Raw genomic sequence first — 21,555 nt, 5'->3', positions numbered from 1 at the left:
ACCAACATCAAGGAAAAGTGTGGTAAGCACCACAGAGCAATAAGAAGTTGGCCTCTACGTGTCTCGTGTGTAAAATCTTTCCGTGTACGTGGAGTTGGCTGGGACTGCGTGCAGGAATTCTTGGGGTAAGATGTCTTAGACATATGAAAACTACTTGGGTTAGGTCTCCTTATCTATGAAATCAGTGCACTGGACCCCATGTCTCAGGCCCCCTCCAGTCCTGATGGGGCTGATTCATTGAGGCTGATTGTCTTGCCTGCAGTGAGAGAGCATTCTCTTCCCAGGCTACTCTGTGACAGAGGGACACAGGCCTGGGCTAGTGTGGCTGAGAGAGTGAAGCCAACTAGCTCATGCAGAACTGATGAATGAGAACTGGATATGTTACTGAAAATTATAGCAGTTCACATTTACACTCTTACCAGCCCCAATTCTAAGCATTTTAAGTGTATCAGTGCTTCTCAACACATGAAGTACTCTCATTTTTATAGAGAGGTAGAAACTGAGGCACAAGAAATAAAAGAACCCAAGGCACACAGTAAGCAGTGGATGCTGGGGTTCAAACCCCGACAGCCTAACCCATAGTTCCCAAGCTTAACAACTGAGCCATATAATGTGCTTCCCACAGGGGTGTCATAAATGAGTAATGTGTGAAAGTCCCTACTCAGCATTTGGCACATGGAAGGTCTTGATAAACAGTAGCTTTTAAATTATGGTTATGATGTAAACACCTGTTTGGGTTTGAAGTCTGGCTTCATGAAGTCTGTGCCCATCCTGTGGCTTTCTGAAACTTGAAAGCACTTTTTCTTTGCTACAATAACATTTAGAAATCCAATAGGTAAAACAGATCCAGGTGGAGTGGCTCAGCTTGAATTAAATTAAAGGTGGGACCTCAAATCTAGCCCTCCTACTGCATCCTACGGGTGGTCTCAGAACTTCATCTGGGGCTATAGTTTTAAAACCCCTGTTGTAACCAAGTTAAAGAGTGTGCATGAATGAATCCATGTCACCTGATTACTACTCTTGGTCATGCATGTGATGGCAGATCAGGCATAGCATTACTTTATGATCTTCTATTAATTGAAAAATGCTGTGTTAAGTAGACACCATTCCTGTAATAATTATGTCTATATTTGGGGGCTGGAAAAATCATTGTAAAGAATTTGACAATCATGCAAGAAAGCATGATAAATACTAATAGAACCTTTCCTTTTGATTGGGGCCACATGTCTCTACACTTGCAGGTTCTGGGATGTGAGGAAGATATTGTTCTGCCCCAGTGGAAAGAATGTTGAGGGACGGTTGCCAGCAATAACCGGGGTTTGCATACCAGGCTCAAGTCAGTTTCCAAACTCAAGAGTTGGTTTTATTGAGTGTAGACCTGGGTTATTCCTGGTTCCAGATCACTGCAGACCTTCTTGGAGTTGAGGGAGCCATTAGAGATCCTGGGAAGAGATGACCCTAAGTCCATGGACACCCCTTTGAGGCATCAGGGTCCCCTGAAATACAGGAAATGGTGAGGCAGATGATCCATGGAACACTGCTGGAGGCTAGAGGGACACTGGAGAAGGTTCTCTGTTATTTGGTTGGGATGTTTTATGGAAAATTAAACCTTTAACTGTGTATTTGGACTCGCAATCCACAGAAAAGTGCCCAGGAGAGATCTGGATCAAATATCAAGAACCACAGGTTCAGGCTGCAGTGGTGCTGATAGGGACAGTCTGTTTCAGCTCAGTGTGCATGTATTGAGCATCTACTGTGTGCAAGGTATTGACCAGGCTCTATCCCCAGTTTTTGCAAATGAAGGCCGTTTTTACAGATGAACATGCTGAAACCACGTGTTGCTTGTGCTTTTTTCCAGCGTGGGGAGATGTTTAATCATTGCTTGCTGCATTGAATCAAGAGAGGTTCTTTGAGAGCACTCTCTCCTGGGTTAGAAGATTGTGTAGAGAAACTTGAGGAGGAACCATCAACACAGCTATCTGCCTCCCTTGAGCAGGCAGCTCGAACATGTACCCCAGGCTTGACTTGGGAGAGAGGAGAGAGGCAAAGCCTTCAGGGGTGAGTGAAGGCCAAGTTGCAGCCTCAATGTGTGCTTCTGGACTGCGGGGGTGCCCAAGGAGGGGCAATTCCATTCAGCGGTGGCTCTCTTTGCCATCGGTGGAGCCAGCATGTCTGCACCAGCTTCGGCACGTCAGGAGAAAGGGCACATCCAAAACCAAATGCATTTCCATTTCCTTGAGAAAACCATTTTGCTAGTCATTTCAGTTTACTTAAAATATTTCAGTATCATAATAACCAAGGGCGCCAGTAGACATAGGGCTACAGACAGGGTCAGAGATGTGAGCCCACAAGCCACTCGGGACAGATTGAAAAGAAATTTTTACAACTTTGAAAATATTTCATTATTATTTCCATTTGTGAGTCCAAATCATACTGTTTTCATAACTTATCAAAAACACTTAATCATCGTTAACATTTGTGGAATGTTCTCTGTATGCCAGGCACTATGCTGAGAATGGTACTTTACCTGCATTATGCTATTTAATTTCAATCAAAAGAAGCAAATATAATAAGGGCAAAAAAAAAAAAAAAGTCTGCAGGGTCAGCCACAAATTGGCACAGTTGGCACCAGTGCCAGGTGGCAAGCTGGTCCCAGAGCTGTGGTTGATGGGTCAGTACCATTAGTTAGGATCGGATTCAGTCCATGTGAGAGGATGAGAGGGCTGCTTGGCTGTTCAAGGGAGAGACTGTGGCTTCTGAATGAGCTTCGAGGAAACATTCCTCATCTACTCTTTCTTTGTCTTCTGTAGCTCCCCTCTTGCCTCCATAACCAAGTGGAAACAAAATACTTCATTCTCTAAACTCCTTGAGTCCTTGAATTTATTACTATAAATCATTCTATAACCTTGACCTTGAGCAAATCAATTGCTCTGTGCCTTGGTTTGCTCATCTGAGGAATGGGGACCATCACAGTACCCACCACTCAGGTTGTTGCGAAGATTGAATGAGATTAATGGGGATCAAGGAAAATTCAGCACACGGCCTGGACACAGTGAGTGTGCAATAAAACAGTAGCTTTTATTCTGGACTTTTAGGCCTCATCAGTTGTTCCTGTTATGAGAGTTTTATCAACAGTGGAGGAACACAAACCCTACTTTCTCAGTTCATGCCATTCACATACTTGTTTTCTCCATGTTGGCTACTCTTAGAGCAATGACCAATAGTCTCCATTTTAATCAGAAAGGGATGAGAAGCTAAAATGGTTTTAACTTGCAGTTTGTTTGGAGTGACAACTACTTTTTGAAGGCAAAGAATAGCTTAGCAAGATAGCTTACTAAGGGGAATTAGGAACTCTCTGCCCCAAAGGATCTTTAGAAACAAACTAGAAGCAGCCCTAAACAGTGTCTTGTTTAAAGACACACAAGAGCAGCCTTATGTTTAAAAGGTGCTTTAAAAAGGGGGCAGGAACAGGAGACTATTATCAGGGACCCCTTGAAGGTTCTCTTCTATTGCCTCAACTCTGAAACATCAAGGGTACAATCCAGTATCGAATTCACCTGTATTTTTACCCTTACATATTGTGTGCCCCAGTATGGAATCTTGCACCTTTAAAAAATGTTTGTTGAACCAGGTTTACTGAACTATAAGACACAAAGGAGAGAGGTGAGAGGCACCCTGTGGGTGCAGCAGGCCCATTACCATCTGTCTGGTAGTTGAGTGCCACAAGCTGTATCCCATGCAGCCAGAACATGAGGGGGTTGGGGTTGGACGAGTCGATGCGGGTGGCAGCTGGGTAAGTCCTGAGCAGCTGACAGGTGGTGTGCTGGATCAGTTTCTGAGAATACCTGCGACACAGACGTTTGGCGGCATTTTCATTCAACGATGAGATATGGTAACATTTGGGAGTTCTAATGATAGCGCTGAGGGATGTGGTTGGGCTGAGGGGGGAAGAAGATTCCTCCCAGGCCTGTCGTATTCCTTCGTTGGAACCTAAACCCCCCAAAAGATTAGCCACAGATTAGTGCATAAAACTTTAAATATTTTAGAAAGATAAACCCGAACAACATCCCAGTAAACAATTATAACCACATAACACATCAGAATAGATCTTAATAGTGTTAGTGTTTCACTATTGAGTGTACACTATAATAGTGTTATACTATAATAGTGTTTCTTATGAGTTAGTGCACCACCTTGAAACAAAATGATAGCTATTGAGTTTTGAAGTGAGTGTAGAAACACCAATTTAAATTAAAAGCCTGAAAGTCCTTTGCCTTAGTACCTCATCTGTCCTGTGCATATATTTGCACAATCCACAGCAATATATCTACAAGGGTGTTCACTCTAGCATTTTTTATAGCAAAAAAAACAACAACAAAAAACCAAAAAAAAAAAAAAAAAGGCAACAAAAAACCTAGGAAGCAACCCAAATGTTCTACTAGTAAGGAAGTGGTTAAATAAATGACAGGATACACCCAATGGAATGCCACAGAGGCCTAAGGGGAATAAGGTAGACATATGCACAGAAAACTATTTGAAAAGTTATGGCAATATAAAAGTTATACAAGTATGTTCAGTTATATCCCATTTGGATCATCTTAAAAAGGATCTTATTTTTCTTGAACAAAACACAATAAACTTAACAGTGGTTACCTCTGGGGAGTAGAACTGAGCCATTGAGAATGGAAAGGAATTTTAATAATACCCTATATTGTTTGCATTTTTTAAACTATGAGAATTTATTACTTTTATAATAAAAAGTAATTAGTAATAAAATGGATATATCTTCTGGAGTTATAATGGTGAAGAGAGCAGTTCCAAGAACCACTAGAATGTTCCAAGGTAGTTCCAATATTTTCCTTTTGAGGCAAACACTGTTAGAACATCTTCAGTGAAACACTATTTTTTAGGAAGTTAAAAATGTAAATTTAAAAAATATTTATACCACACTTAGATAATACAAACATTCATGAAAATAAGAAAAGAATTAAAAAGTTCAAGGGATATGCTTAGACAGTAAAATGTTGGATGTATCCAGCATGCAAAATCAAGCAAAGATATTGTAAGAAGGTGACTTTACTTTTTCCAGATGTTTTGTTAAATGATGCTGTCTCCCCAGGGCTCATTCTGCCCGGATTGTTGCCAAAAATGGACTTCCTGCTTTTCCTTTCTTTTCCCCTGCTAGAGCCAGATGCATTTAGAGTTGACAGGCCTGTTCCCATAAAATGAAAATAAATAAGCCAAAAACTACAAGCGAGGGAACTCAACATTTTCCATCCTTGTTAATGTTTATTTTGAAGTCCTACTACTCCCTTGTAACCCAGTACAGAAGACCTACTAGCATTTTTAGCACTGTTAATAATAGTATTGCAGGAAATTAGAGCTCAGTTTTTTATCTCTGTGGGCACATGCGACGAGAACTGCATGACTGTTAACGAACAACAAAGTCACATATATCCCGACTTGAAGGTACACCAGAAAGATTTCGAAAAGTTGCATAAAAAGAAAGCGCTCTAGTCAACATTTAATTATCAGGACCTAATTACTCAGTTTGGGGAGATGAAAGAATGGTTAAGAGCCAAGTTTTAGAGTCATATTTTCTAGGTTGAATTCCTGCCAGTATGAGCCTTGACCTTCTACTTTCTCTACCTAGCATCTACCTTCTTTCTACCTCAGTTTTCTTATCTACACAATGGGTGTAATGATAGGAACTCACAGGGTTAGTCAGAGAATTAAATGGGAAATACGTTAAAAAAAGATTTTATGTTTTTTTTCTTTCTTTTTTTCTTTTTCTTTTTCTTTTTGAGAGGGGGAGGGAGGGAAAAAGAAAAGAGAGGGAGAGAAACACCAATGTGGGAGAGAAACAACAAATTGCTGCCTCTCCTACATACCCTGTCCATGGACCACACCTGCAACCCAGGCAGGTGCTTTGACCAGGAATCAAACTGGTGATCTTTCGCTTTGTAGGGTGACGCCCATCCAGCTGAACCATACTAGTCAGGGCAAAGGGAAATACATTTTATGATAGTGATGTTCATGCTTCTCTTTCTCACTCCCTGGATCCTTCCTGCCCAGCACAGTGCCTGCGCAGCAGTGATTCAACAGGTATTCGCTGAGCAAGGACACGAATGCACACCACGCAGGCCTGGACCCAGTGCAGGAAGCATAAGGGAAATATACCAGTGAAGCTAGAGTTGCCTCCAAACTATTTCCACTGTCTACAGTTGTACCATTGAAACAGTGTTTAGGAGGTCCTCTTTGAGATGAAAATACACCTTCCAAAAACATCATCAGAGAAGACAGGATAAAACAGTGTATAATAAAAGCATAGACTTTGGGGTTTAAATCCAGTTCCTGGTGGTGGGACCTCATCAAAGTTATTTAATCCCTCTGCCCTACTCCTTCTTCACCTGTGAAAGGGCTGTGGTTAAGATTAAATGAAATAATGTATATATACATTATTTGGTAGAGTCTTGTTCAGAGAAAGTGCTTTGTTCAAAGCAGCTGTGAGGCTTCTTAATTTTTTTCTCTGAAGTATCCATCAGTACAAAGATGCACAATCCTGGACTAGTGAGTTTCTCATGCTTTATCTTAAAATTCTGTGTGAATTTTGCCCTCTACACAATGATGTAACAGTAGATTTTCTCCCAAGTAAAACCGATGAGGGGCCAGAGTGAGGTACAGTGTTCATTCTGGGGTTTTTGCACACATCCTGGCACATGTCGACATTCTCCAAGGACGTGGGCCCTTCTGTGAAGAGCCTGGTCGTTCTCTCAGGGTGGGGCAAAGAAGAAAGAAGAAGGGCTGGGTGATAAAGGGGAGAGTCTGGAAAGGCTGGAGAAGTAACAGAAGGAGCAGCAAGGAATTCTCGTCTGCCCTGCTGGCTCGTTTACCAGTAAGAACGGCAACAACCACCATTTCCGGAAAGCCAACTATTTGTAGATAGTGTGTTAGTCACATTATGTACTTTAATGTTAATTTTTACAACAACCCTGCAAGTTAGGACTGTTATGTCTCTTTTATAGATGAGGAATCTGAAGTGCAGAGAAGTTAACTATCCTCGTCGAGGTCACTGGGGAATTGAGTCCTACCACTGAAACGGGTTTGTGATCTTGGGAAAGTTACTGTACTTCTGGGGAAGGTCGTACCACAGGATCTTCATGTTGCCTCACTGCTCTGAAGATTTTTTTGCATATGACTCCTTGGAAGGGACTTGGAATGGTGAAGGGTGAGAAGCATTGAAATGGATAATGCAGCAAAATTAAAATCAATACTGTAGCAAAATGAACATCTTATGACATTTTTCTCAGGAGCATCAATACAAATCATAATCACAACAGACATGTAGAAGGTATTATAACAATGATTCTGGCGACACAGTTTAGTTATTTTGAGAAAGGAAACACATTTGGGGAAAGAAACACACCCAAACTTCAATTACTAAAAAAATTAAAATATAGTATATTTATAAAAGATGTGTGCCATATAAACACTTTAAAAGAAAAGCACATGGGGAGTTTTAAAAATAAGCCAAATAACCTCATGCTTAGCCTCTGCCTCAAATCAGATGTTAGACCAAATGACCTTTGACTCTTCCACAATTCTCTATCCATACAGAAACTTTATCTTTCACAGTGACTTCAAATGCCTTTGGGAATTCATGCTCTTTATTTACTTAGTGCTTGAGAAGAAAAGACAATGCCCAGAATGGTTTGGGTATGGTGTCACCTGAATTTATAAGGAGAAGAGATGCAGTGAGTGGGACTCTTGGATGAAGTGGCCTTCGTGTTTGTTCCTGTGATGAAGGACACACAGGCCATGAGGCTCTTGTGACAGGAAAAGGATTTTTCCTCATTATAAGAACAATTTTACCAGCTGCAAATGTGGTCATGTTGTAGTTATGTGAGAGGAAGTCATGATCTGTGAAACTAAACTTAAATGGCTAGGTTCCCGCATTTCTTTGAAATCTTTGCTTGCTATTTATTCATTCATATCCTCTTCAACAGAATTTGCTAGCAGATAAGCAGCAGCAGCTGCCAAAAATTCCAAACAGTTGCCCTGGCCTGGTGGCTCAGTTGGTTGGAGCATCATCCCATATACCAAAAAGGCTGCGGGTTTGGTCCTGGGTCAGGGCACATACCTCAGTTGTGGGTTCGATCCCTGGTTGGGTGCATACGGGAGGCAACTGATTGATGTTTCTCTCTCACATTGGTGTTTCTTTCTCCCTTCCACTTTCTCTAAAATCAATAAACATATTCTTGGGTGAGGATTAAAAAAATACACATAAAATTTCTTCTGGTGTGTAAAAAGATCACTATTACCTAATTTTTAAATAGCCCAATACCTTTGTTTGAATTTCAGGGCGGAGAGTGAGAACTGGTGCTTAAGATAAACCTCTGGAAGCCAGGATCTGCTTTCAGACCATATTGAAAATAATGAGGGCTGGTATTTTAACTCCTTCTGCAGGCCAAGTTTACATACTCGGTTAACTAACATTTATACAATCCCCCAATTCCAGAGGCTTTCCTGTCTTCGGAGACCTTGTGCAAGGGAATCCTTTTGTTAGTATAAGGAGATGAATTTTTCAGACTTCCATATATTTATAAACTTTCATGTTTTGCCTTCCACCTCCTGCTGTCCCCTTTGTGGGACACACAACTGGGTGAGCTCACTGACAACACACCCTAACAAGAGAGGCCAGCTAGTGCAATGGAGATAGACAGGCTTTAGAATCGTAGCTCTGTCATTTATTAGCCTTTTTTGGAAGCGGTTTATCAGCATTGTACTTTTAAAAATGGCCAGTTGGGGAAACCTTTTCTCCCACTGAAACCCCGTCCTTGGTCCTTGTGGTTTGGGTGTAGCCTTACTACCCAGCTCAGGGATGGAGCATGTGACTCAGGCCCTAGACTGTCAGAACCCTGCCTGCCCTTGGCCACAGGGATTGTTCAGGGATGGAAGAAGGACCTAATGAAAAACAATCGAACTGCTGCTGAAAGTTCTGGAAGAGATCTTTACACTGAAGCTGAATCTGGTAACAGGTAGTGTGAGCCTGCAGCAGCTGCCTGACAAACACAGAAGGAACAGGGCGAACAGAGTGGAGACACTGAGAAATGGGGCAAAATACAGCCCCGGATTGTGCTGTGCCTGCAACTGTTGTCCCTTCATTTTTCTTTCTTTTCAAAAATTTTATTTACTTATTATTTTTTAGAGAGGGAGGAGGGAGAAAGAGGGAGAAAAGCGTGATGTGAGAGAAAAACATCGATCAGCTGTCCCTCATACATGCCCCAACTGGGGACCTAACCTGTAACCCAGGCATGTGCCCTGACCAGGAATCAGACTGGCGACCTTTTGCTTTGCAGGACGATGCCCAAACAACTGAACCATACTGGTCATGATTCCCTTCACTTTCCAATATATGAGCCAATAAATTTCCTCTGCTTAAGTCAATTTCTGCCACTTTCAAGCAAGAGTCTTAACAGATACATTCTGAAACTTAGGGTCAATTACTTTCTCTAAAAACGATTTTAGAGACATTTATACAAATGTCTCTAACATTTTGTTTTATCTAAAAACGAGGAATAAATCCTCTACCTCATGGAATTTTGTTTTATCTAAAAACGAGGAATAAATCCTCTACCTCATGGAATTATTAGGAAGGCAGTAAGATGATGTACATAAAATACTGACACAAATCCCAGTATTTAAATGCTTAATAAAATTTAGCTGCTAGATATTATGAATATTATTGTTATAATCATTATCAATTATTATGAAAAGACATAATATAACCTGGGAAATAAACATTTTATGACATTTTCCTCATGAGTGTCACAGCAAATTATGATAATAATGACAGATGTTTAGGAGGTGTTATAACAATGAATTCTGCAACACAATTTAACTATTTTGAGAGTATTCACAATGCACAATTAAATAAATAGTATATTTTTATCTTTTGATAACTTTAAATGTTTTAGATGAGTTTTCCTCCTCTTACCTGGAAATTTTACTGCTTGGCAATAGATGACAAGGTCAGAAAGCTCGGGTGCAATCTGTCTGCTCTCCTTTTTATTCTGAGGAAGATAAAATTCTTCTCCCAATTCCATGTCATATACCTACCAAGGGAAAGATAATACCAGTTGACATGGAAGGTATATGCCACCCAAGGGCACTTTACCTGTTCCTTTCTCATGTCACCAGTGTGTTTCACCTTGTTTGGCATTACCCTTATGTTCTAGCACTTTTCTTAGAGTAAAAACTTTCTGACAGCAAGAAATGAGTCTAATTCATTGCATACAGTCCAGTGCTGTAAATGTGGAACAGTCAATGCACATTTGTTGAATGAATAGATAATTGAGCATGCTCCTTCTGTAGCTAACATTTCTGACATAGTATATTATTTTGTTCTCCAACAATGTCACGGCCACTATTCTACAGATTTGCTCACAGCCTACATCCTGGGAGGCCCCTGAAGGTAGGGTCGGGGTATCTCATTCATGCTTCCATCTCAGTGTCATTCTTCTGTTGACACTTCACGTTAATCTTCTTGGTTATTCCAAACATCTTTAAAACTCCTAGCAGTTCCTTGACAGTACCAGGCTGTCCTCTCGGCCTGCATGCCCTGTTTGTCTGCTACAAGCACTATTTACAGACTGGTCTCCATCACCAAACCACCTCCTGTGCCACCTCAGTGTTGGCCCTCACAGTACACCTTCAGTAGGTATTGGCTTGATGAGTCAATGACTAACCTTCTACAAATGGCAGGTGGGTGTCCCATAGCATCACCATGTGGGCTTTGGCATCTAAGGGAAAGTGAGGGGAAAGGTGAAGGGAAGGGATAGGGAGGGAGTAAAATCCCACCTGAAACCGACAAGTGTGATTTAACAGAAACAATTCACCCACCTTTCCTTTGTTGCAAGCAGAGTTATCTGCTTTCTTTATCCTCTTGGGGATTTCTTCATTGTATTCAAACTGAAGCTTGTCGTTACATGATTTATTTTCAGGTCTATCTTCTAGAATGTTGTCTGAAAATGAGTTGGCAGGCTTCAGCAAACAATAACTAAATGCTTCACTTAGGGGCTACGTCTACATCATTGCAAGCATATCCAGATACTCGTGCTCATCTGTAAGGCTGAGGCTGACTACATGTTACCAAAATGGTGTCTTGAAGCATAATTTTTTACTTTGTTAAATAATGTGTCATATAGACACAATCTAAATGAGAAGGCTCATTTTCATAGAGATGATTGATTGTAAGCGTGCAAAGATTATGGAAAATACCCTGTGTCAAGAAGCTCTCAGCACACCAGTTTGGGAAGGATTTAGTGGTTGAAGCACTTCTAGATGGGGAGTACAAGATTCACTCCTTCTCACTTTAAAATGAAGCCATTAGCTTCTTTTACCTCTAGAAATGTCAAAACTAGAAGAAAAACAGCACTGTCATTTGCAATGAAGTTTTCACAATTATACTTAATTGGAAAGTAAAGTTTTCGAAATTTTAAAAATCAGTTTATTAAGTGAGAATCTTAGGGATAGGAACTAAAATAACCTAAAGTATAAGAGATAATTTTAATGCTCTTGCTTTCGATTTCTAATAAAAATGATTTTAAAGGTGTTAGAGGTATATCATGATTATGTTCTTTTAAAATGAAAAACAAGAAAGCACGTTTCTCACCTTGGATTTACTTTCTTATCAGACCACAAATGCTTACACCAAAATATCCTTATATCAAATCAGAGCCATGCAGGCTGCCAAGAAGTAAGTGAGATCAATAATTTTACCACATTTTTATTTACATGTGTCACAACTTCATGCTAATCAGGCCTAAGAAATTGGAAACTGATGCTGACATTCATGCAGTTAAAACGCCCAATTCAAATGGCTTTACCTTCCTGACAGTTAGGAGCAGGAGAAGCAGTAAGGACATCTGCTACAGAAAAACAGAATCAGGAAGGGGATAAAAGTAAGAAAAGTTAAGACAAAAAGCCAGATAAATTAAACAAAGGTACGAAGCAAAGCATAAATAACAACAGCTTAGGGGATGAGAGAAATGAAATAAGAAATCTTCCATCAATTTAATATTTTGACTATTAATGGATGCAACAGCTAGCAATAAAAGAAGTGCAAACATTGTTAATTTTTATCATGCTGCCACATTCACATTTTGTATTAATACTCCCAGTAATATATTATGTCAAATGGATATGTTAATTAATTTGTTAGAGTCATGTAGTCATTGTCATAGAATAGCTTTATGTTAAGTTGATAGTTCAAATCTGTACTCTAGTGCATGTTCAAAGGTTAGTCAGGATAAATGGCAAGGTTGGGAAAAATTAATCTATATTTATTTAATGAAATTTACTTAAATATATAGTCACTTGGAACTTGCTGCCTAAAAGGCAGAGTAGTAGTTCCTGAAATACATGAGCCTCATTTGCAATTTCCTTTATATTTTCTGGAAGTAATTTTGGAATCATGACATTTTTATAGCCAAAAAAGTCTTCAGACTAATTCCTTTTATAGATGTGAAAAACCAAAGACCAGGGCTGTCACAGAACTAAACTGGGCCACCCAAATTCTAAAGATGGGTTCCTAGCCTGAGCTGCAGGTGAGGGCCTCTGCTGGCCTGTGAACACTCCTTGTGATTTTGTGCAGAACATGTTTATTTCTCTGAGGGAACTGGCCACAGCTCCCATCTCATCTTCAAAGGGACCCATCACTATAAGAAGCTTAGAAACCTTTGAGGTCCCCTTATGAAGCTGGGAATGGTCCTACCCACAGCAGGCAGGTTTCTATTTCCTTCTCATCTCAGCTGGACAAAGTGAAGATGGTACAGGGAAGCAGAGATGAGTGAGGCAACACACACCACGACCAAAAGTACAAGACTGACAGGGCACTTAATGGTAGCATAAAGAAGTCTGAATAGGACAAACTTAAAGTTTAAGTCACAGCATAATGATAAGGCCTATGTGGGAATCAGCCAGTCAGAGGAATCTTTTAATGAAAGGGGAAATACTCATGTGGTGGCAGTGGACCTAATTGTTGTAGATCCCAGACGGTAGTGCTGGAAGGAGGGAGAACATCAGTCAACGTGTAACAGAACTGTCTCATTACACATCTGAGGGGCCAAAGGCCTAGAGTGGCAAAAGGACAATGCCCAAGTCTCCCAGTCCATGGGGCAGAACCTGGTGGGGCCCTCTTTCCGCGTATACCCACCCCAGCACATGCGGGTTTTAAAAAACGCTGAACTATTATAGAAATTCAGTGGGGTAGGGTTTAAATTTTACTCTCCTGAAAATACAGGCATACCTCCTTTTATTGTGTTTTAATGATGTTGCGTTTTTTTTTTTTTACAAATTATGTTTTTTATAAGACCCTCCACAGCAAAAAGATAATGACTTGCTTTATTGTGGCAGTATGGAACCCAACCCGCAATCTCTCTGAGGTATGTCTGTAAATCAAAAAGATCCTTCCCATACCTGTTCATTTTGTTATTTGCATACCAAAATGTGTATAATAATACTACTACTAGTAATTAAGAAAAGCCATCTCCTTTCTCGTTACCAAAGTACAGAAAAAACACAGGATGATTTATGATAGTGAATTTATCTCCCAGTGTACTAATTTCTCATAAAAGCAAATGACATCTGAATTGGTTGGTATCTTAAATGTGGTTTTCATTTCTTATCTGAATAAATTTGTTCTTCTATGGGAAAACATCACCATGACTGTCGTAAGAACCCATGGGGAAGGATAAGTTAATATAAAAATATTCATATTCCCACAACTTTCCAAGAAAAAAATACAAGAATTATCTCGATCCTTTTTTATTTTTTTCCCCTCTTTTGACTTCCCCATTAGAGAATATGTCCCTTGTATTGTCTGATGGGATTTCAGGTCAAATAAACTGGTTTCTAGTTGATGATATGCAGCAATCAACTATTACGAAGGACAAATATTAAATGGACACAGCAATTCCACTTTTGAATATCTATCTGGAGAAAACAAAAACAATAATTTGAAAATGTATATGCATCCCTACATTCATTGTTGCATTACTCACGATAGCCAAGATATAGTAGCAACCCAAGTGTCCATGAATAGATAAATGGATAAAAAAGATGTGGTACATATATATACAATGAAATATTACTTGATCATAAAAAAGAATGAAATTTTGCCATTGGTAACAACATGGATGGACCTAGAAAGTAATATGCTAAGTGAAATACATCAGACAGAAAAAGACAAATGCCATGTGATTTCACTTATATGTGAAATCTAAAAAAAGTAAAACAAACAAACTAATGGTTGCCAGAAGGGAGGGGCATGAGGGATAAGTGCCAAGGGGGAATATGAGGCACAGACCTCCAGTTATTAAAAAAAAAGTCCAATGTACAGCATAGAAAAAATATTATCATAATAACATTGTATAGTGACAGATGGTTACTGGACTTATTGTGGAGATTATATAATAAGGAATATAAATTTTGAATCACTCTGTTGCTCACCTGAAACTAATACAATATTGTATGTCAACTATACTTTAATTTAAAAATATAGACAGACTATTATTGTATTGGGGAGCACAAAGAGACTGCATGTAACTGCTGGCCATGATTGAAGTTCATGAACCACATATGACTAGAAGAGTTCTGCTGTGTAAGAAGCAGGTATTTGGAGGGCAGCTTGGCTGTCTTAATGCCAGCGGTACGTGGTTGCTGGTCTGTGCAAATCTGCATATTAGCAAAACAATTATCCTAAAGAGAAGTAGTGTATTCTACATATATAATGTTATGTAAATAGTAACTTTGGCATATTTTCCTTACTACACTGTCTTTCAGAAGTTGCCAAAGTAACACAGTCTATCATCAGCAATGGTATCTGAGAAAATATTTTGCAATCTATAACAAATGACACTAATTTAGTGCAAACAAAACACACCTGAAACTTAATTCTCATGTAAGAAGAATCCTTCACCTGTAATCTCTAGATAACATCATTCATGTGACTTTTTGGTATTGTACCATTCGCAATCACCCATGTTTTTTCCCTTTGATGGGGCCAGAAGAGTATGTCCCATTGGCTTAATAATGTCAGAAGGGGGGTTGAGGAGTAGGGAAATGATGCTTCTTTCTTTTCCATACTCCTAGAAAGCAGGAGTGAAAGCTGTGGAAGGGAGGAGCAAAGTACAAAAACGTGATGCTGCCCCCTGCAGGTGGTGCAGGAGACAGCAAAGATTCAGCCACAGCCTGCAATTCCTGCCAACAGCGTCAGTCAGGCCAGAATCTGGAAGGTGCGAATGCGGTTTCTATATAATAGTGAAACCCCATTCTCACCTCTTCCTCTAGAAAACCATTTAGGAATGACCCCGTATTGCTTTCCACACCTTCCTCTTCTTTCCTTGAATGGTGGCTGTAGTGGCTAACTTGGTCCTCCTCATTAAGTGATGGGATTGAGAAACTCTTGGACACTATATTACCACAATCTATTGTTGGTCTATGGAGTGCCAGGCTTGCTTTTGGAAAAGAAAAAGACCCCCCCGCCCTCCCCAAAAAACCAACAGAAAATCATCCAGGCACTTCCCTGCACACAGCATAGGGTCTGTTTCTCTTACCGTCAGAGAGGGATTCGTAGTCATAATCATACTCATCCTCTTCATCTTCCTCCTCCTCGTTATTAGGAGGCGGGGGGTTGGCATTCCCACCATTATAAGCCTGAGCTTGCATGGATGCTAACTGATGAGCCTGAAAGATATCAATAATTAAAGACTGCAGATGGTACGCTAGTGAACTTTAATTTACAGCTGACCATCAAAATGATCATTTCATGCTTGTAACAGTCATTAAAAGTGGCTTATCCTATTTTGATTCATTGGGGAAAGTAAAAAACATGTAAATTCACTTGAAGTACAAGGTTAATCATTGGGTGAATGTTAGCATCTCTCTAAGAGGAATCCTGGGGCGTTTAGGGAAAATCACAATGAATCGTGGTTCCCTGAGCCAAACTTTCCAAGAGAAACCTCGGTGCTCCAGAGAGTCACCATCAATCCCAAATGGTGAAGTGAACCAGCCCATCAGTTTTGGGAAAGTAAGTCTCTACTAAGAAACCATTTTTTTTCCCTTCTTAAAATAGTATCTAAGGACATTTGACCTTAAGAAAAATGTTAGAATCCCTATGGATGGAGAGACCAAAAGAATAGCTGTTGGTTTAAATAAAGTTTTTTCTATAGACTTTATCTAAACCATCAATCAGATTAACAAAATAGGCTTAGAAACTTTCCAAAAACTTGATATGTGTTGCTAGGGAGTTCATGTGCCTCTGTATTCGACTAGAATTATGGTGAGGGGATATCACAGGATGCAGTAAATATAGGTCTGGACACCTAGCATAAGGAAATAATCCAAAATACAGGAAAAATTGTGTGTGTGTATATAATATTTATACATGTAAATATATACAAGTGTGTATCTATAAAAACATCTATGAAAGAGTGGGCAAAAGTAGGTTTACAGTTACATTGTGACATTCTTTTGAGTTAATAAAGCTACTGTAATAATCATAACCTGCATGTCTTTTTCCATATAAACAACTTAAACCTACCTTTGACCATCCCTGTACATGTCTATGTCCTTTGTTCAATATCTGTGTCTCTCATAATGATATAAAATGACATACATAAAAGGCTAAATATTAGATGTAAATACAGCAGTATTCTTGACCTGTTTTTGTGGCACAGGCCCCTCTGGAAGTCTGGTAAGGTAGGATCTCTTCTCAGAATGATGTTTTAAATGCATAAAATCAAATATATAAGATCACAAAGGAAAAAAAGAATGTTGAATATAGTTATCAAATGTTAAAAAACAAATTTGTGCAACAGGAATGTGTGTTTCTTTATTAACACAATAAAAACAAATAATGGCAGGCTAAGTAATGTTTTTGAAATAGTGATGAGCACACACAATTCTTGGAGACAGTAGCAACAATTGGGATATAATATGAAAAACCTGTAATTTCTATTGGTGACAAAGACATAGACATTGCCAACATCACTGTGGTTTCTTCTCTACATTTATAATCCAAGGAAGTGCTAAATTTCAACTAAAGGTAGTGAAAATACAGATGTACACTTTTTTTTCATAGAAGTTCATTGAACACCTGAGTTCTATTTCTGGATATTATAAAGGTTAAACATCCTTTTAATACAGGGTGTTTTTGACTTTGGAATTATGCACAATTTAAAATAATTCTTTATTCCCTACACTTCTTGAATTGTGGTCATATTACCCTTATAATAAAAATGTATACATAAGGAAGATAGTGTTTAGGCAATGTTTATATCTATAGCCACTCTGCAAACTGAAAATTGTCTTGGCAGGGATTTCTCAAAGTGGGTTTTGTGGAACACTAGCTATTAGGTATAAACTGAAAATTAACAGTAACCACAAAACACATGGAAGTTTGGAAATAGCAGCTTAAACAAATTGAAACACATTCCGGCCATGGAGCTTCACATAGCCTTTACTTCATATACCAAAGGGCATCATGATTTGTCAGAGATTTCTAGTACAGCATTTCCCATGCTTATGTAATCAGGGATTTTTAAATTTTTTTTCAGAGTGTCTCATAGGATTAGTGTTCTTCAAAGCTTCAGGGAATCTTCTCTAGGCACAAGCAAGATACAAATGCAAGTCTGTTTGTCATGGATAACAGAAGGGCCTCCATGCAGCAAGCATTCAAGGTAGAGCCAACTGCCGGGAATGAGATACAAAGAGCCTGGTTGGGCCACTGGTGGAAAAACGCGAGAACTGTGTGCTAGCGGAGGTGCCACACAAAGACCCAGTGACTTCAAATGTCAGGAAGTGAGTGCCAAGGTCCTTAGGTGCTCACATACTTTCACCAGTGCAAGAAGCATGGGAGAGGTGGCCAAATGCGCAATCAAGAGATGACATCCCTCTTTGTAATACTCTACTTTTTCTGAGGTAGAAAAACAGGACCCTAGCCCTTGAATAAAAGAAATTCAGATACAGGTCAGGGAGTAAGAGTAAGGGGAGATGAGGAGATGGGTCTTGGCAGGAGTTTTGTATCACTCTTCTGTTCTCTCAGAGCCTAGCATAGTGCCTGTCATCTAGTGTGAACTGGTGGGTTGGAGTTCAGAAGACTAAGGTCAGACAGCATACAGGATCGCTGATCAGGTATAGTTAAGGAGGTTCGGTAAGAGCCTCAGCAAGAGCTTGGGACAGAGGGAGGGGTTCAGAAATGCCCCTCTGAGTTAGTCCCTCCTTGCTGAAGCTAAGTTCCTTGTACGGAAATGACCCAGGCTTTCTGATTTATGGGCTGGGTCTGAGCACACTGGGACCCGAGACATTCGTTCAGCCAACGTGATGATAGTGCAGGTCACCAGGTACGGACCCACAACCCGCCTGGTAGCCAAAGACCTCACAGGTGCGACTGCCAACACTCCCTGGGAAGTCAGGCTGGAGGTGGTCTGAAAAAACTGGAAATGGGATTACTTTGTCCCATTTTCCCAAAAGGAGGAAGAGGTAAATTGTGGAAATTTATATGGTAGGAAGTGCCAAGTTACCTGACAGAATTTCAGACTGGATTACTAATTGGTTATAAGAATACAGAAAATAAAGAGGTGGCTAGGAAGAGTTAGCATGGTTTTACTAACAAACCTACCCCCCACTAACCTCTTTAGGTTTTTTTGGATAAGGTAACTCACTTTGTTGGAAATAATAGATAAGTGATGTTTCCCAACTTCCAGGATGATAAGTATTATTTTTAAATAAACAGGTTACCAGGGCTTCCTGGAAAATTCTGACTTAATTGGGCAGATTTGGGACCTAAAAATCTGTTTTTATGCAAGTATTCCAGTGATTCTCATCAATGTATTCTGACTTCTGTGTTGTGTTTGAAAAGGCCTTTCCTGAGGACTTTAATCCAAATCCTGGCTCTGCCACTAGGAGCTGGGTTGCTTTGAGAAAGTCACATAAATAGCGAGGCAAGCCTCAATTTTCTATTTTATAAATAAAGAAATTGAAGGTGACTCTGGAGAAATGTGGGCTGCAGGAAAGGGGAGCAGCAGCCAGGAGTGATAAGCACTACACTTTGGGGAGGTTCTGGAAGAAGGGCCAGAGCCCTGTCTACGTGGCTGCCTGGCTCAAGGGCAACCTGGGATGAAAGCACACTTTGAAAAACTGCCAATAAACACATTGATGACAGACATCAAAATTCACAAAGAACCTTGCATGCTGCAATAACATACTAACATTAAGAAGAAAGAATTCAACAGAGATAAATGTGAGACTCCTGCATACAGAAGGTTAAAATTAACTGTAAACCTGGAAAAATGGGGTGACTAGGCATAAGAACAGTTCCTGTGAAAATCACTGAATTCTTTTCGTTTTCCACAAACTCAGTAGGAGCCTGGTGTTGCATTAAAGAATTTTCATTTTTATTTTTTAATTTTTTGAGGTGTTCTGTTTTATTTTATTTTATTTAAAAATATATAATTAAAGAATTTTTACAGTGAGAGCAGTTGCAGGCTGCATTAACTGAGGTATAAAGTTCAAATTAAGAGAAGTAACGGTTTCACTGCCCTCATGCTGTCAGGCCCTAGTTGGAGCATTGGCTTAGTTCTGGAAATCACGTTTTAAGACTGGAGAATTCAAGAACACCCACAAATTTAAGACTATACAAAATATTCTTAATGAAAAAGGAAGAGTCTTAGTGGCCATATCCTGTGGGGGACAGTTGACACAAGAATGTTTAGCTTGGAGAATAGAGAAGCTGGTAGGGAGACACAGGCTAGCTTTCTAGATACTCCATTAGTCTGTGCAGCTGCAGAGCGAAGATGTACGGCCAACGAGTAGGAGGAACAGGAAGGAAGATTTGGGCTCAACATAAAGGAGACTTCTGTAACAACACGATCTATTCATTAGTGGAATAGAGGCTGCATAAGTAACTGCAAGTGACCGTGTGCAGGATGGGAAAGGCAAAAGCTCCAAGAACCTTCAAACACATCTTGAAGACCATGGAGGCGTGCACAGGGCAGCTGTAGTTTTTGGGTAAAGAAAACAGCACAGAGGAACAGTGTTGTAGAGGAAAAAGCTCCCAGTGCTGTGTAGTGAATTAGAGATGTGGCATTTGAGGAGACCAGACATTAGAAAACACAGGCTACTGTACAATTGACCCTTGAACAACATGGGGGTTGGGGTGCTGACTTACCGTGCAGTTGAAAATTGGAGTATAACTTTTGGTTTTCCAAAAAGTTAACCACTAACTGACTATCATTGACAGGAAGCCCTACCAATAACATAAACAAGCCAATTAACATATATTTTTTGTGTTATATATATTATATACTGTATTCTTACAATAAAGTAAGATAGAGAAAAGAAAATGGTTATTAAGAAAATAATAAGGAAGAGAAAATACATTTACAGTATTAATTGGAAAAAAAATACACGTATAAATGGACTCACGAAGCTCAAACCCATGTTGTCCATAGGTCTTCTGTAGTCAAGTGACTTTATAACATGGCCTCTGGAACCAAAGTAAATTCCAGGCCTTCTGATGTGGTTTTGAGAGTGAATATCTGAATAAAGGGAGACCTAGCAGAAGTCTCAAACTAGCAGCCCTCAGGGCCAACTTCAGCTTCAAACTAGATATGTTTGGCTGGTGCAGTGTTTGAAAGAGAATGTAATTATAGTTGTTCATTTCTGGGGGCATGCCTGATCCACTCCTGACCTCATCACTTCCAACTGCATATACAGTACCCAGCTGGATCCTCGTATTTGTTTGTTTCTTGTTTGGCCCCTGAAGGTGGCTGACTTGCAACTCCTGGCTTAGAGCTGTGTATAATCTTCAAATGAGGTGATATGTACCTCCAGGGAACACAAAGACTTGTAGGGGTATGCAGGCACATACACTTAAAAAACAATTTCCAGATTTAAGATTTTCAACATCCGTGTGTACTCTTAAAGACATGCTTGCTTGTCTAAGAACAAGCGTATGGCCAGCTAGTTCTCCCTTGCCATTTTCTTTGATAATTATTCTTCTCCTACTTCACAAAAGAAAATACAGCTCTCACTTATCAATTAACAACCTTACTATGACACTTGAGATGAGTTGAGAAGCCACTCAGGGCAGCAAAGGGACAGTTGAGAATGTGGAGCTCCTGAAAGACAGTCTTGAGGAACTCAAAGAGGGGAGTATCATTTCATCCAGGTCCCAAACACATTCAAGGCCCCATGCCTTGTCTGTCTGTCAGTCTGTCTACCTATCTTCCCTTCCCTTCCTGCTTTAGTCTGTCCATCCATCCATCCATGCAACTATCATAGAATTAAAATTCAAAAGTGAAATAGTCATCACAGGAATGATAATACAATACTTATTTGAATTAAAAAATAAAGTAAGACTTTTCTAATCAAACATAACTGTGGCTGACTGGGCTCATTTATTTGACAATGAGGACTGTTTTTGTACATTGTATTTGTATATAATTTATGTATAATAAATAATTTAATTTTTATAACTACAGTTGTGGTACA

At 39.6% G+C, this 21,555-nt stretch overlaps 1 protein-coding gene across 1 annotated transcript in view; it reads right to left on the bottom strand.

Annotated features, from left to right (window-relative positions):
- Positions 1-21,555, bottom strand: part of PLCE1 (phospholipase C epsilon 1) — a 307,719-nt gene that overhangs the window by 21,415 nt on the left and 264,749 nt on the right. Inside the window, exons 20-24 of the mRNA XM_054572876.1 lie at positions 15,618-15,747; positions 10,903-11,024; positions 9,998-10,115; positions 5,081-5,212; positions 3,700-3,990 (exon numbers count right to left, since the gene is read on the bottom strand). Coding sequence (XP_054428851.1) covers positions 3,700-3,990; positions 5,081-5,212; positions 9,998-10,115; positions 10,903-11,024; positions 15,618-15,747 — 793 coding nt within the window. The remainder of the gene's footprint in view (positions 1-3,699; positions 3,991-5,080; positions 5,213-9,997; positions 10,116-10,902; positions 11,025-15,617; positions 15,748-21,555) is intronic.

This window comes from Pteronotus mesoamericanus, unplaced genomic scaffold (genome assembly GCF_021234165.1).
Source record: "Pteronotus mesoamericanus isolate MK-2021 breed Mesoamerican mustached bat unplaced genomic scaffold, CSHL_Meso_final contig_24, whole genome shotgun sequence".
Classification (NCBI taxonomy): domain Eukaryota; kingdom Metazoa; phylum Chordata; class Mammalia; order Chiroptera; family Mormoopidae; genus Pteronotus; species Pteronotus mesoamericanus.
The sequence above is the reverse complement of the archived record's forward strand: the minus strand, read 5'-3'. Positions and strand labels throughout refer to the sequence as shown.